This window comes from Pseudochaenichthys georgianus, chromosome 4, assembly GCF_902827115.2.
Source record: "Pseudochaenichthys georgianus chromosome 4, fPseGeo1.2, whole genome shotgun sequence".
Lineage (NCBI taxonomy): Eukaryota > Metazoa > Chordata > Actinopteri > Perciformes > Channichthyidae > Pseudochaenichthys > Pseudochaenichthys georgianus.
The window spans coordinates 35,590,989-35,608,820 of NC_047506.1; the positions used below are offsets into that span (position 1 = coordinate 35,590,989).

The window sequence follows — 17,832 nt, forward strand, 5'->3', positions numbered from 1 at the left end:
GTGGGGAGAACGGACAGATGCTGGAGAAACCCAGTCAGTGCTCAGAGCTCAAAGTCAAACCGGGTGCAGAGAGATGAAAAGAGTGAGAGATTACAATTCAGTAGGTGTGCAGAAAAGGCTGTGAAAGGGAATAAAGATGGAGAGAGGAGGACAGCAGGTGGAGAGGCTTAGTGCTTTGGATTGAGGAAGGAAACCATTCTCCTATCACTGCTCACATCTGTTTTTATAATACACACATTCTGAGGTCAAGTCATAAGGCATTGAACAAAGAAAGGGTGATGTCATACATGCGTTTTTGAAGGTAACCTAATGTAGATTAAGAGTAAACCAGGTTACTGAAACGCAGTTGGGTACATTTCATGTTATTATAAAAAAGGGATGAATTTGGGTTATACAAATTTAGAGAGGAGGCTTAACATTTTTAAGCTAACAAATGAAAGCCACTAGACGTGCAATGCCATTCTAGAAACATTATTTGAATTGCATACCTTTATGTTTGTGGTTATATGTATGAATAGCTCAACATTTGGGAAATACAACTTTTCTTTTTAAATTGGAGATGGGAAAATATGTATGAATATCATGAGACGTGTCACATGTGTTTACAGCGCTGGGGTCAGGAAAAGGTTAGTCTCACTGGAAACAGCTAGCCTGGCACTGTCTTAAGAAACAATAATACACCTGGCAGCAGCTAAATCTGACTAATTAAATAAGAATCATAACAAAACACAGATTCTTTAAAATAAAATAGAAAGAAAATGATAAAATATATAAATTACAGTGTTTTTACGCAGCATTTCTCACAAAAACGCATGTCTTTGAGCTCCAAAATAATTATTGAATGCATTTTAAATGCAATAATATCCCTGTGAACTTGCAAGCAGGCTTCTTCTCTACTTTGGCAATCACCACTGACTTCCACAGTGCCTCGGAGTGGGGAAGGAAACTCTATTTACATCTGTCTCTGTGATCATAAGATTAACTCAGCACCGCTCGGAAAAAGACTATTAACTAATTCAGATAGTATCAATCATTCCAACAATTCAATAAACAGAGAGCAGACAAGTCACAACAGTACACACATACACACCACTCTCTGCACTTTCTAATCTCATAATTGCCTTTGAGTCACAGACATTACATTACATGTTACTTGAAGCTTTTAAGTCCCGCCTAAAAACCCACCTATTTTCCCTCGCTTACCAGTCAGTCTGAGCTATGTCATACCTGTTTGTATGCTTTCACTGTCTGTCCATAGCCTTTATGTGCCTTGTATTTATTCTTATGTGTGCTTTTTTTATCTATTCGTGTAATATTATATTTTATTATAATGTTATGTTCATTGTGAAGCACTTTGGCAAACCCTCTGTTTTTAAACTGTGCTATATAAATAAAGTGGATTGGATTACTTGTTAGACGCTTTTATCCAAAGCGACTTACATACTCAATACTGTGGGAAATCCCCACAGGAGCAATTTGGGGTGAAGTGTCTTGCCCAGGGACACAACGACATGCTGACTGCAGTGGGGTTTGAACCTGTGCTCCCCTGATCCGAACACCAACGCACAATCCACTGCGCCACAGCCTCCCAATTCAAACACAATAAGAGCAAGAGGCCATCAAATAAATCCAGACATTGGTGGACTGATATGATTAAGAGGATATTAAGGGAGGGAGTCGGGAAGATGTCAAAGGAAGAGCTGGAGTTCATTTGTCAAAGAGACCTCAGCTGGTCCGGACTGTGAGCTTCAACAGAGGGGAGCTTTCACATTATACTTTCTAGACCTCCCAACTTGTTCTAGTCTATTTGCCAGCTCATAGAGTCCTATTGCAAACCCGGAAATGTTGAGTACCCCGATGTTTAATGTTAGAAATGGATCGTACGGGTCCCCAGCACTTAGAAACGCCTGGATGCTGACTTGCATATGTTGGGCAATTTGCACTTTTATCATAAGTGGCATCAATTAGTATTAATTAGCACTATAGCCTATGCATAAACTATTTAAAAATGGCTTGGCCGATTGGGACAAGTTTGGAGGTTACTGAGGATGTTGAATCAATTTCAGACATGTTCCGGATCAAGAATGGCAGTTTTTAACCAGAAACTGACATATGTATACTCCCCGTGGGCTGATTGTGATGACATTTTGGGTCGATTTTAAAGTTCAAGGGGACTCAAAACTGCAATTTCTGAGCCTAACATGGATACAAATTGTTTCAACGTCCTCAATATATACTTCGATTTTGTCTAGTGGCTCCAGAAAAGAGCAAATTACTCTCATTGGTCATGATGTGGCCAATTGTGCGCTCACAAAAAGGTGAATGAAAGGATTTGTTGAAAGGTGTCATATATCTGTGCTCGTTGGGCTTCTAATTGTCTCCAGCAGTGACAGTTTTACGCTATACAATCATTTCCTGATAACGATGAAGCCATAGCCCCGCCTCTCCTGCTCACTGCTGTAGCATGGTCAGTAGCTACTGCAGGAGCTACTGACCATGCTACAGATGTTAGTGCAATATCTACAGCTCCTCTACCACAATCATCAGCAACAAGTGGACATGGAGAACTACATGAACTACATGTTGCTAAATCCACCGCGGAGAATAAACAGAAGGGCAACCATGGCAACCATGCTCGGGGGGGGGAGGGGTCTTCTTCGCTGCTTTTGGTGTATTTTGTGGCGGAAGTACAGCGCCACTTACAGGCCCGGCATATGTACTACAGCGGTCTCGTGTGAAGGGACATGTTTGAGCCGTATCCGTGTGAACGGAATACTTTTTTGATATCGAATCGGTTCGTTTGCGTTCCCGTGTAAATGGGGCCTGAGTCTCGGTGGCCATTCAGACTTAGAACAGAGAAAAGGCATGTCATGTTAACACTTAGGCAACTCTCCAGACAGGAGAGAGGGGAAGGCCCGGCAGCACAGAGAGGCATGCAGAAGATAACAGCAGCAAAGTCTCACAAAGCAGACAAACAAAATCTACGCTTAAAACACATTTCTTCTCCCTGGCCTTTCAGTCAGAGCGGAGCACGACTCCTGACTTTTCCCTGTGTTTTCTATATATCTGTTGTCATTTATTGTCTTTTATTATGAATGTAGTAATGTGTTTTTAAGTGATTGTAGTATTTATTACATGTACAGCACTTTGGCCTGACCAAAAATCACTTTTAAATGTGCTTTATAAATAAACTTTGATTTGATTTAGAGTATAGCAAGAAAATAAACTGGCCATACTATTTGATTTTGGAAAGGTCAAGGTCAACATTTTATTATATTTTATTTTATTAAATGTTGGTAGCTGAAACTACCTTTTTAGAGCTTTGGTAGCATAGCTGCGGTACAGATCCTCCATATTAACCTCTTTTCCCTTCACAACACAACTTCCTGCAATTGCACTGAATGTTACTTGAGGTAAATTGCGTGCTAAATATGAATCTAATAGGAATTTATTACGTTTTTAATTCCCAGAGATAATTTGTAAATGTAGGTACCTTAAATATTCTTAATTTATTAGAATTTACACATCCGAAAATGTTCCCTTGGAATAAATTGAATACTAGATTAACAATTTCAATTACCAAGGAAAAGTGTCAGATATCAACGTTCTTATTAATTTAGACTACATAAATAACATTGAACAGTTATCCCTGGAAACTAATTGAATTGCATTCATGTGATTTATGTCCAAGACCAACATTCAATGCAAATAGCACACATATCTGTAAACGATCATTGTGGAAATGGATGAAAGCCTCTTGAGAAATGCTGAATGTACGGACTCTCTCATTCCTCCTGACTGGTCAAACCTAATCCTCAAAACTCACAACTTTTTTATTTTAGCATTTATAAGGCTCTAGCAACCACTGCTTGTAGCTAATAACACATGTATTGGGATGGGAATGTCTTGAATCACTGGTTCAGATGCCATGGTAACTGTTTATAAGATGAGTGTTACAACTCAGGTTATAAAACTGGTACTGTTTGGAAAAACTAGTCTAAACTTAATTATATAAACCAAATCTTTCCCACATAAGAACAACATGTTTCATTGTCTTAATCAGACAGGCTGCGAGAGAGGACATATTGCAGAACCTGCTTTATATTTTTTGTAATATTTTCAGTTGGTTAGTTGTTTAGAGTTGCATGTTCCGACCATTATACCAGAGAGGGTGAAGGGTCTTGGGGCCTTAGGGAGTTGCATACTTCACAGCGAAAGTATTGGTATCCTGATTTTCCTTTTAGAGTGTCACACATTTAGTGAGAGTTTGTGAGACTTTGCTGCAAGAGAGGAGCAGATAGTGTATTGGAGAGGTTTGTGTCTACTCTACGACCTCACCATCTTCCATGGTTCTGATGCGGGCAGCGGAGCTCTCCGGGCCGGGCCCAGCGTCAGTGTGAGCCTTCAGCCACACCAAATACTCAGTCCACTTCAGCAGGTCCTCCAGCAGGTAGCTGGTGACATCAGCACCGATCCATGACACCTGGTGGAGGCTCAGGTCCTCCCCTGTCAGAGCCTGGTAGCTCAGGGAGTACCTCACTATCTCTCCGTGGTGTCTGTCTGTGGGCGGAGCCACCCAACTCACCTTGATGCTGGTGGAGCTGAGGCTGAGCAAGCGTACCTCCTGGGGTGGGGCTGAGGGGGCTGATGGGAGGGAGGAGGAGGAGGAGGAGGAGGAGGAGGAGGAGGAGGAGGAGGAGGAGGAGGAGGAGGAGGAGGAGGAGGAGGAGGAGGAGGAGGAGGAGGAGGATGGTCAAATAGGGTGGATAATGGAAGACAGAACGACTGACCTTCTGGACTGCAGAGATAATGTGGTTATATGTTACAGAAATAGAGGTGATTTCCCAACCATTGGTTCATGGTTTCAATTTATTTTACCATTATGTTTTAGAGAAAACTGCAGTGAATTGTTGACATTTGAATCATAAAATATTAATGAAATTTGACTAAAATGTATTATGCAGTTAAACTATAAACTCAACTTGGATTCAAGAGTTAGAAAAGAAGATTCAATTGATATTAAACAAATTCCTTCAATATTGTAATTTAAGCAGTATCACCTTTTCAACAAACCAAATTGATAATACGTCATCTAATCGAGCTTGGTTGAAACCAAATGGTTAATTTATACGATTTTTCTTAACAATGAGGTGAATTCTTGTCATAAAGTGAACCCAATAATGCACATAACATATTAGTTTTTGTTTTCATGGTCTTCTACAAAACATCTTCACAGTCCAGAGGGCATGACAGAAACACGGGTATCACTTCACAATGATGCACAACACACAGACATAGAAGCATAGCAGTGTGACGACACACCAACTGCACAGCAATACAAGGGCACTGTAGATGAATGCATGTGTGCACAATGATAAACATGCACATATCTCAACCAAATACAACAGCAAAGCAACAGTAGGGATGCATGTGGGGCTGGTGGGAGGGATGGCACAGGGACTCTTCTCCTGCCTCTGTGGCTGCTGAACAGTGTTGGACGCTGCCTTGTTCTAACAGCTGGCAATCCCTCAAACATACCTACACGTGTGCATGTGCTGAATAAAGACGCACATAAACAGAGTTTTGAAAATTACCATTAGTACAAATAAACAAGACCGCCTCATGATCTCACAAAAATGTCTGTACCACACCAAAGCAAAAACATTTTAAGCAAATATCTCTTTTAGAGTTTGGTGGAAACTGATGGGATGATACGCTTGAATTTTCCAATCCAGAAAACTGTGATTATGGACAGAATTGGGCATTGTTCTAATGAAACGTAGCGCAGTCTTTCAGGAAGACTGTCTCGTACACCCCGATTCACAAATCCTCTCTCTCTCTCCCTTTCTTTCCATAAGCATGGACGTATCACTCCCTCAGCTAAACCAATCAGACCAGTCCCATCTCCCATAAGCCAATCAAAGCGCATCCTGCAAACTTGCTCTCTTCTCCCCTGTCAGCTGATATTTCAGGCGACTCGATGCAGCCCCCCCTTCACCGCCAGTTCATTAGATCCAGGGCCCAGTCAAGCACCCTTCATCACTCCGTGCAGCTCCTCACCACCACCAGTGTTTAGAGGTTTCACCTTCGCTTGTCGGCCTCCCCCCCTTAAATACGTCACAGCCTGATGGGGTCTAATCGCCAACGTTTAATATGTCTTGCCCTTTGCACATACGGCAATACATATGTTTATCGCAACAACAACTGGAAATCTCTCCTGATTTAAATAAGAATGTATAGGAAGTAGTTCAACCAAAGACTGATGTTCCTTTTCCAACATATTTCATTTGAATTGGTGGTATCCATGTTAATCACAATGATAATCATAATCTTGACAAATCCTCAAGTTTAAAATACTACTACTAGGTTTTTTCCTCCAATTATACCATGATTTCAGAATTATCGGCATGGAGTCGGACAATTTTCTAACACTTCCAACATTTAAAATGAAAATGCCTGTGTGTGAGTTATCTCACTTTAACAACAGTAACGTGTTGTATTGTGACAGTCGCCTGCCGTTGCTCCAAAACAGGAGCCCATGAGATAATTTCTTTGTGTGTATATCCTCTGATGTCAATTTATAGAATTATAATGTGACAGGTTCCAGATTTAAACAAGCAGTACGTGACAGTAAAGGTCAGGGGTCAAGTTCCCTGCCACGATGGGTTTGGCTCCCAGACGATGACTGGAAATCAAAGTGTTCTGTTTGCAGTGTGACTGTCGGTGCTGGGTGTTCACTCCTGACAGGTAAAACTGGAGTAAAGGCTTAGATCCCTTCTGGGAGCTGCCATAAATACCGCAGGGTCATATCCCAGCACGCTATGAGGTAGAGATCCAATGCGAGATATGTCAAGAAGAATTAAAGGTATGTAAGAGTATTAGTGTCAGTGTGGGAACAGTGATCCAATTCCTGCACCTCGGCACACTACGCAATGCTTCACATGACAAATTGTCGTTTTGAAGCAACATGGCGGTCGTGATAAAAGCTTTCTCTCTGTGAAGCCATCTGTTTGTGTTTTCTAGGTCTTACATCATAACATGCTGCATGTGTCCACCCAGTGGCTTTATTAGACAATGTGTCCAAATGTGCAATGTGCAACGCCTGGTGATTTGTTATTCTAAGGCAACAGAAAACTGAAACAAATATAAATCTATCAAGCAATAGTAGTGTGTCTATGAGTGATACAGTACTTCGGGTGAAATAATGGACTTAGCCTGACAGAAAGACTCTTCAAAATGTCCTTTTCTTCTGTTGGCTTGGTGCTTGAACTTTGTAATTGAGTTGCATGTTCAGCAACATCAAGCATGATGGACACGCGGAAAAAAGCCTTTACATAATTAATACTTAACTTGTAATTACATTAGGCTTGAAAGGGCCTTTTCATAGCCCGTCTTGTGCTGGTTTAGGAGGGGAGGTTCTGCTTTATTCAGGTGGGAGTCGGTGTGAAAAAGCTCTGGACAAAAGCTAATCTCTACTTACACTTTTTTTAGAAGGATGACATGGAACAATGACAGGAAACGTCCCAAAATCTCTAACGTGTCTTTCAAACATGTCCATGTATACATTTAGATTCATTGCATTCAATATTCTGTTGAGTAGCTCTCCATTACAGTTACTTCTCTGGTTCCAACTTCAACAAAGTAATGCATGTTTTCATATGATTTGTGTGTATTCAAAAGTAGACATACAGAACGTTGCTAATGTAATCAATCCATAACTATATACAGGCAACACATGCTGGAAAAAACAATTAAATAAAATTAAAGGAGCCCAATTAAGCGCAAGTGTTACGTAGTGATGTCATTATGTTACGTAACTACACATAGGAGTCCTATAGAGGCGTTCAAGTTTACATTTCCTCCCAAGACATGAGAAGTTGCATGTTTATAGCGTTCTTCTAATAACACCCATTGCCTTCTTGCTTTTTCACAGAATGTCTTGTCCATACGCACCCTGTGGATTCGGAGAAAACTGGCACCAATGACGACTATGGGCTTTGTTTTTGTAGCTCAAGCGTCAGGGGGACTGATATGATTTGATCTAGCAATTCACTTTTTATTCTACTCTGATATTTGACTTGTAAAAGACAAAAGGTATTAGAATAAAAACTAGGGCCGGGACTTTAACGCGTTAATTAAGATTAATTAATTACACAAAAATTAACGCGTTAAAAAAATTAACGCATTTTAATCGCACTTTAATCGCACTTATTTTTGCACAGCGGAACATTTCTCACTGGATGAGTTTCAGGCGTACCGATTATACTGGAGCACCAACTAACGTTCATGACTTCAGCATGGGACTTCAAACAACAACAAACCACGGTGAACAATAGTCAAACATGAACGAACAAGCTGATGAGACCGCTTTGGTCGGCCCCGTGGATGGGACATTTTGTTTTAAAAAAAACGGACGGAGGGAAGCGTCGATAAGAGCACGGTTGTGTGCAAATTATGCAAAAAAGAATTTGCATATCACCGCAGCACATCAAGCCTAAAGTATCACCTAAATACAAAGCATGTAGCAGCTAGCGTGGACGTTAGCCCGACTCCGAGTGCAAGGAACCACACCCTGATCCAACCCACACTCAACCAGATGACTGGTTTCAGGGCCAGGATTAGTAAGTCCACGTCTGAGAAAATAACCAGCTCCCTGGCTCACTGGATTGCACTCGACTGTAGACCACTTGGAGTAAAATCCATGTGAAAATGGCTTCTCACTGTTCTCAGGTCAAATATGTATATTTGATTAAAAATGCGATTAATTTCGATTAATTAATTACAAAGCCTCTAATTAATTAGATTACTTTTTTTAATCGAGTCCCGGCTCTAATAAAAACAGAACAAAAACTCCACTTATACTTCACAGTTTCAAAATGTAGGGCTGGATTGAACTTTTTGGACAGTCACCGAGAAGGAACATCTTTCACTTAAATGCTGACCTTTCATGTTTTACCTTTGCAGTTGAACTCACACATGGTAGAGTCAGATGCTGCTTCACACACTACAGTCCAACATCACTTACCTGTCAGTGGATATGACTTCACGTTGACAGCTCATAGTTCATTTGTAATTAGTAGATAGTTGGATCATAGAATGTACCAAAATTGAAAGGCAACAGTGAGTCATGTTTTATTTTTGACTTACATGTGTGAAGGTGACATTGAAAGGCTTTATAACTTACTGGATTGGGCGGTCCGGGCCTCAATGGGCTGAGTAAACACTCCTAAACCCATCACAGACTTTGCTGCCAGGGAGAACATGTAGAGTGTGTCTGCCTTCAGACCTTCCACTGCGTAGGAGCCGGCTGGGCCAAAGGTGGCATGACGCTGTGGAGACAATTCAACCATGAGATCATTAAGCAAAGCTATATACACAAGTGACCGCCACCCCAACCCTTTTAATTATCGGATGTTGACAGTTTTTTATGTGACTGTTTTTGTTATTTGTGACCATTGTCATAATTGTGATAATTATTATTATTATCTGGGTTTTTATTTGACAATCCCTGAATTCAGTATGAAGTGAACACAATCAAAATACCAACATCCTATCATGTGCTTTCTTAAAATAAGTCAGATGAGAGAAGGCACTGATGCTTGTAGTAAGGATGTTGTCTTTGGAGATACAGATACAATTCTCATTCATGACACATACAATGAGATAATGCTTCATTGGAGAATGTGCCACCTGTTGTTGTATGTCCTTTCAGTTGTTATGGTAAATGTTGTCGGTCGTGCGAAATTGACTGCAATCCGTGCTCCCTTTATCTAGTTCCGTTATGACACTAGACGGTAAGGAAGGTGGACTACATGCAACTACAACTACAACTACATGCAGTTTCAGCTTTGATTTTGACTCTCTGAATCTGGGTTGCCATGGGGGCACGGACACATTATAAGATAATTTAGAGTATACTGTAGCTGTATAGAGAGGCTGAGGCACTGCTGAATTAGCCGAGCAAATAATATTGCCAGGCCTTAGTGTCTTGTACAATGCATCCTGATGTCGGTACAGTATGTAGGTATTGCAGCAGGGAGGGCTCCACAAGCAAGTTAAAGTTATAGAATGTAATGAGGAATTAATTATATTGACTACATTTACCAGTACTGGTTGCTACTGTACATAAAAAGGCTAATCTTCCCTATAATCATTCACAAGGACACAAGTTGTAACAACCAATGAAAAAGGAGCAAAAAGGTGTGTCGTCAAATACAACAAAATAATGCGTTTTGACAAATAGCAATATAATAAATAAAAATAAATGGAAATCCTCTGTGAAACGTATCATTTAATAATAATAATAATTTAAAGAATAACAATAATCACAGACTTAAAATGCATCCATTTCTTTAAGCGTAAAGAGTTTAAAGGTGGTAGTGACCTTGTCCCGAGGGTTGCTCTCCTCCCAGTACAGAAGTTCAAAGCTGACGATTGGCTCCTGGACCGGCCACAGCCAGGACAGCATGATGCGAGAGTCCAGCTCGGCCTCAGCCTCAAAACCAGACGGCTGAGAGGGAACTGGAGGAAGAAACAAAGACACGAAGATGCTTAAAGATAGGAACTGAGAACGAGACAGTACATGGTGGAGATACACAATCAAACTCAAGGCAAATGTCATTTATACAGCCCAACATCGCAAATTACACATTTCTCTCAGCGGACATTACAGACTGTACATCCTCTGTCCTTAGGCCCAAACTCCCCCAAAAAAAGAATGATTGTAGGACTAGATGTAAGAACCCTCAGTGAATGTGGAACGAAAGAGGGAGGTCGGCCACAGAGAAATGCCAATACTCATCAGTATTCAGAAGAGAAACTAAGCTGAAGAGGTTTAAAGGACGGAATCACCTTCAAATGCTCTTAGGTGATTCAGATTCATTTTACTCACAATTGTCAGCAGGAGCCCTGAGAGGCAAACGTGTTTTTTCTCTCCTGTGCTTCTGAGAAATTAAATTAAAGTTTTGCAATCACTATCCTTAATATTTGTCATCTTTGAAAATAGGTGGAAAATACCTTCATCGCAGCCAGATTTGAGTGATGTCACTATGTCACAAAAGTAAACATGGACTACAATGGAGGCGTTTCAGGCAGGGGGGGAGTGTGTTGGAGAGAAACTCCCTCTGGAGGGAACTTTGGGATTTTAGCCTTTGCAGACCATTTACATGCACACAGACCTATAGAATACACGACAGGTAACGGGAAACCCCCAAAAATCACAACAGGGCCCCTTTAATAGAGGATGGATCTACAGCTCCAGGATCAGTGTGGATAGCACTTGGCTCTGTTCCAACCCTCCTTTTGTTAAAAAGTACAAATGCTTGAACACATTTTAGTGTATGAGTTGCTTTTAAAGTTCCAAAGCTTCTGGTGATATGATGTAATAGACAGTCTCAAAATAGATGACATGACTTGAGAAAAATGTGACATTAATAACAGTAATGTGCTGATAAAACAACAGAAACAATCCTTCACAGTATGATACAAGTTACTAGACTTTATTATACGTCCAAATGATTCATGTCGGCCTACAAGGGTGCTGAACTCTATTCCAAAAATAAATAAAGTGGGTCAGCTGTATTTGGGTGGTTTAATCTCCTGCAGCTCTGTCTTCTTCTTCTAGTCACAGTAAGCTAAGAAAAGCATTGAAAAACAGGCTCTCTGCGAATGAAATGTTATTATTATTCTATTTTCAGTTCACTTCAGGATAAAGTGTGTGAAAACTCAATATTAGACACACGCGCACAGAGCTGGATATTTGGAGGAGTACAGGAATACTAGATATGAACTCCGGAGAGCTATCAGCAGCGCAAAGGGACAATACAGAGAAATAGTGGAGGCTGACTTCAGAGGCTGTAACACCCGGAACATGTGGGCGGGACTAAGAACAATGACTACAAAGGAGCAGCGGGGGGTGCTGCGGGAGTGTCTGCGTGCGCATCTCTCCCAGATGAGCTGAACAGTTTTTTGCACGTGATGTGTGTAAATCCTTTAAAAAGGTTAACCCACACAAGGCTCCTGGACCTGATGGCATCCCTGGCCGTGTTCTCAGGGTGTGTGCAGTTCAGCTGGCAGAGGTGTTCACAGACATCTTCAACAGGTCCCTGCTGCTGCAGTCTGTAGTCCCCACATGTTTAAAACACTCCACCATCGTTCCTGTCCCCAAAAAGTCACCAGCCTCAATGACTACCGCCCAGTAGCACTCACCTCCATCATTATGAAGTGCTTTGAGAGGTTAGTCAAATCATTCATCGCCTCCTCCCTCCCTGACTCTCTGGACCCCCTGCAGTTTGCCTACAGAGCAAACAGGTCCACAGACAACGTCATAGCCCTCACCATCCACACTGCCCTCTCACACCTGGACCAGAGGAACACATAATGTGAGAATGCTGTTCATTGATTACAGTTCGGCCTCAACAGCGCCCTCTGTGACTGGATCCTGAACTTCCTGACGGGCAGACCCCAGGCAGTGCGGGTGGGAAATATCACATCCTCCACCCTGATCCTCAATACCGGAGCCCCTCAAGGCTGCATGCTCAGCCCTCTCCTCTACTCCCTGTTCACACAAGACAGCGTGGCCACACACAGCTCCAACACCATCGTGAAGTTTGCTGACGACACGACCGTCATCGGCTAGATCACAGACGGCGATGAGACGGCGTACAGAGAGGAGGTTGAAAACCTGACATCTTGGTGCCAGGATAACAACCTCCATCTCAACGTCAGCAAAACAAAGGAGCTGGATTACAGGAAGCAGCAGAGAGAGGGACACGCCCCCATCAATGGGACTGCGGTGGAGAGAGTCAGCAGCTTCAGGTTCCTTGGTCTCCACATCACTGAGGACCTGACACGGACTCTTCTAGGGCTGAACGATTAATCGATTTTAAATCGAAATTTGAAATGATCCATCCATCCATCCATCCATCTTCTCCCGCTTATCCGTGGTCGGGTCGCGGGGGTAGCAGTTCCAGCGGAGAGCCCCAAACTTTCTTTTCCCTGGCGACATCAACCAGCTCTGACTGAGGGATCCCAAGGCGCTCCCAGGCCAGCGAAGAGATATAATCCCTCCACCTGGTCCTAGGTCTACCCCTTGGTCTCTTCCCAGCTGGACGTGCCTGGAACACCTCCCTAGGGAGGCGCCCAGGTGGCATCCTAACTAGGTGCCCGAACCACCTCAACTGGCTCCTTTTGACGCGAAGGAGGAGCGGCTCAACTCCGAGTCCCTCCCTGATGACCGAACTTCTCACCTTATCCCTAAGGGAGACACCAGCCACCCTGCGGAGAAAACCCATCTCGGCCGCTTGTATCCGCAATCTCGTTCTTTCGGTCATGACCCATCCTTCATGACCATAGGTGAGGGTAGGAACGAAAATGGCCCGGTAGACAGAGAGCTTTGCCTTCTGGCTCAGCTCCCTTTTCGTCACAAAGCGATTTTTTCTTCTTGTGTGTCAGTCATCCACACCAATCAGAAGTGCTGTGCTGCACATGTTAACAAGCCATTGTTAACCAATCAGAAGTGGCCCATGATAGAAGGTCAAGTATTTTTGAAAGTGCCTGCCCTTTTCAAATGGCTTCCAATGGAGCTTTCCTCGATGGTTTGGTGAAACAAACCATCTGAGTCAGGTTAGTAATGCTCCATCACATGTTTCTATTACAGGGTGAATCTTTAACCTCTTAAGCCCGAAGGTCCTCCCAGTGGACCCCTCCCACCGTTTTTTTACGAGACTATGTCTCAGGGCTTCTTAACATTTATGAAACTATTAATGTTTCATACCCTTTTAAAGGTAATAAACTCCGCTAACTGACAATAAGAACAATTGTTAGCTAACACAAACACAAGAGTAATACCAAGCCTTTGAATTAGCATTGAGCAAAAAAATGCTAACTAATGCTAACGCTTTTTTACACAGAACTCACGGTAGAAATGCCCTTATTACTATCTTAACTGCACAAACAAGATATACGATTTAAAGCTGAGACTCCACAGATTCCACACATGTAATGACTGTACGACCTCGAATTCCTGGAGCTATCAGCCAGAAAAGAGAAAGTAAACAACATCCGGTTTCAAAAATATTACAATAATTACGTCTTACCTTTTTTGATTTGTGATCAAAAGTTGTGTTCAACGGAATAAAAACGCCGCTCAAGGTTAATCCAATGTCTTTGTGTCACGTAGAAATATTTACTGGTGATAATCCATCATCATATTTATGGCAATATACTGGGTATAAAGTTTTGCCGTCCAGGCTTGTACTTTCAGATATGTTTCGTTTGCTTCTCTATTACGTCCGCAATGGTAATGTTTATGTGGATTTGGAAACTGCCCATCGATTCTATTGGATGTAATGGTTAAGAAAAAGGTGTAAATCACCCAAATCGACCAATGGGTTCCAGAGATATGGTACTGCGTAAAGTATAAAGAATGCCAGCCAGCTTAAGTACATTACGCAGGAGACTTTACTTATTGTTTACTACGTAAGGAAGAAGGAATTGCAGGACCCAGAGTGAATGGAGCACAGAGCGGACAGCAGATAACGGAATTGCAGTTTTATTGCTTATAGATTATCAGAACATTTCAAAGGGGACACAGTCACATTGGATATTAACCTATGAATTAACTACATCATCGTTTTTATCGTTGTAATGCCATTGAAGACCAGTTTAGACAAGACAAAGAGGAAGGTGAGCCATGTTAGCCTAGCGCATTAGCGCTAGCGCCACTTGTTTTTATGTACGTTTTTGTTGATAACGTCGCGAGTTTGTATCTTTCAGTGTTGAGGTGGGCACCGTTAGATTCTGTGTCTTTACGATCATAAACGATATGTTGGATGTGCAGCTAGGATAAGTAATAAGGGAGCTAGGAGTGATTTTCGGTGCAGTAATAGGTTAGCATTTTTCGCTCTGGGCTAATTCAGAGGCTCAGAGGATAACAGAGTAGGCCTATGTTTTTTTTTTGTTTTTTTTTTTTTCACAACAGTTGTATTTGGATGGAATGAATACCTATAGTGATAATTCAAAGTAATAAAATGATTTTTACAGTGAAAAAGTTCAAATGGAACTGATGGTTCCCAAATTACCCAGAGGTGAGTCCGCTTGGACTTTATTTTTCTAAACCTCTCTAAAAAGGTCACATTTCACTTGTTTTGCATAAATCTTGATACAGGGTACTTATTATATGTTATAGTTTGGATTCCTAAAGCTTTTATTCTACTAGCCCATCATTCAAGGGTGGTTTTCACTATAAGTAATGGGTTTTTTTTAGGCGGACATTAGAATTTACATGTTTTTACTGTGTTCCATCTTAATTTACTTTAAAATAGAAACATCTATATTGATTCTGACACTTCTACATCCAACTCACAGATGTAACCTTGCTTTGAAAGAAAAGATTATTAATTTACCCCTTTTAGAAGTGAAGATATAGTCTTTGTTGTGTTAGTGGCATTTTCGAGCCTGAAACCTGAACAATAGGCTCAGGGCTTAAGAGGTTAAATGAAGCTTGACTTTAAAGCAACCCAATGGAAGTTTCATTTAAGTTTAGTTAGTTCACTCGTAGCTCGGGCTGCGGGAGTGCTAGAGACAGGAGCATGTTGATGCGACCTTCCTAGCCGGAGATATGGCCGCATTTTACAATACACTTCCATTGGGTCGCTTAAAAACGAATATCGCAAATCGAATCGCAATATCTGTCAGAAAAATCGCAATTAGATTATTTCCCCAAATCGTGCAGCCCTAGACTCTTTACACTACCACCATCACCAAAAAAGCTCGACAGCGGCTCTTCTTCCTCCGCAGGCTGAGGAGGTTCAACATGGACTCCAGGATACTCTGCAACTTCTACAGGTGCACCATAGAGAGCATCCTGACTGGCTGCATCACGGCCTGGTACGGCAGCTGCACCGCCCGGCTTTACAAAGGGTGGTGAAAACGGCACAGAACATCACCAGGACGGAACTGCCATCCATGGAGGACCTTTACTCCCTGCGGCTCAGGAAGAAAGCCCTCAGGATTACAAAAGACCCCCATCACCCCGGCCACAAACTGTTCTGTCTGCTGCCGTTTGGCAGGCACTACCGCAGCATCAGGACTAAAACCACCAGACTCAGAGACAGTTTCATCCCACAGGCAATAAGACTGTTAAACACCTGAACTGTTGAAACAACATCCATAACATTCATCTGCTACTTAGTAATTATGTATCTATTTCTCTAATATCATATTCATCATATCATATTCCAATAACTTGCATATAGACTCTTATTGCACTATTTCAAACTATTTTTGTATTTACTATTTACTTGCACTATATTTCTGTTATCTGTGTTATTGTGTGGCTCTGTTGGAGGAGCCTGTGACCTAAGATTTTCATCGTCATAACTACACTGTAGCTATCTTCGTATGACAATAAAAACCTTGAACCTTGAACTGTATGCTCCTCAGTATCCTTGCAGATATTACCCACTGTGTTCATCTCAGCTGGTACTGTAACTGTCTGATGGACTGATGTCTCACATTACACTTCTGCTTTGTATTAATTTTCCAGGTGATATGGGGGAAATCAGTGTGACCTAATTTATCCCAATTAACTGTGACTTAATGTTTCTGCTTATGTCCCTTGCTCTGACACACATTTAAGTCACTGTGTGGCTTGATGCAAACAGCCAAGCATCAATCTAAAAGACAAAACTCTACAACAGTTTGAGCGTCTGTAGGGACTGGAGGTACGGCAATTCCCGAATCCATTTCCTTAATGGAGGTGTCATTAGAGGCTGCCACAGCATTTTGCCTCCAATGACTGTTAGCTGTAGACTGTTGCTTATGCCATGCTGCTGATTGTGTTGTTGTTTCCTAGTACATTAACTCATCATTATTTAAAACTCTTTTTACAGGTATTATTCCATCATCAATCGACAACAAAATAACATGGATGGATTTCAATATAAAATAATTAGTTTGAAGTGTAACAACCAATACAAAAATCCTAGAGGATGCAAAATGGGATAATTGATTACTTTTGAGTAGCAGTCTTACCATAATGACATGCTGTCGCCTAATTATTTTTATTTATTATAAAACTGATTAGCACTTACTTTCCTTCAAACATTGCATGTTGAGCTGTTGTTTATATCAACAGCACAGTCAAAAAGCAAGTGTGTTTAGCACACATAATGAGTATATTTATTATATTATTATTTGATTGTGTCACTTTTCCACTCACACTAGCATTAAACAGTGCTGTGTTTTGTATTACTTTTAATATAATATACTTTAATATTGTCTGCTTATCTGTATTATTGTGTTGCATTGTTGGTGAAGCCTGTAACCTAAGATTGTCAATGATATACTTACTCTGTAGCTATGTTAGTTTGACAATAAAGAACCTTGAACCTAAGGGCTGAAAAGACAGACAAGTGTCTCAGGAATGGAAGGAAACCTAACCAGAGCTCAAGGAGAGGAATACAAGAACTACTTCACATGTATGAGTGGACATAGATATGACGACAAGCGACCGCTCTGCCTGCTGCAGATGTAAAGGGAAAGTCTTTGTGTGCCTTGCCTTCATAGCTTTTTAAGTTGGTAACATATATATGTGTTCACAATCATCTCCACTGCATCTAAGTAGCCAAGAATAAATAAAAACAACATTGTGAATAATTGAGTGTTAAAAAATGTGCATTTGCTAGAAGTAAATTATCAAAAATATGTTCACTTCCTGGCTCTACCTCTGTCGCTACAAAACAACCTAGCACAATTCTGACCCAGTGGCACCCTGCTGTGTGAAATGCAGTGTTAAAGTATGAGTGTTTTGTGCCATATCTTGGCACTGCC

At 41.4% G+C, this 17,832-nt stretch overlaps 1 protein-coding gene across 1 annotated transcript in view; it reads right to left on the bottom strand.

Annotated features, from left to right (window-relative positions):
• ptprfa (protein tyrosine phosphatase receptor type Fa) overlaps positions 1-17,832 on the bottom strand; it is a 347,360-nt gene that overhangs the window by 91,362 nt on the left and 238,166 nt on the right. Inside the window, 3 exon segments of the mRNA XM_071202945.1 lie at positions 4,339-4,644; positions 9,185-9,329; positions 10,385-10,521. Coding sequence (XP_071059046.1) covers positions 4,339-4,644; positions 9,185-9,329; positions 10,385-10,521 — 588 coding nt within the window.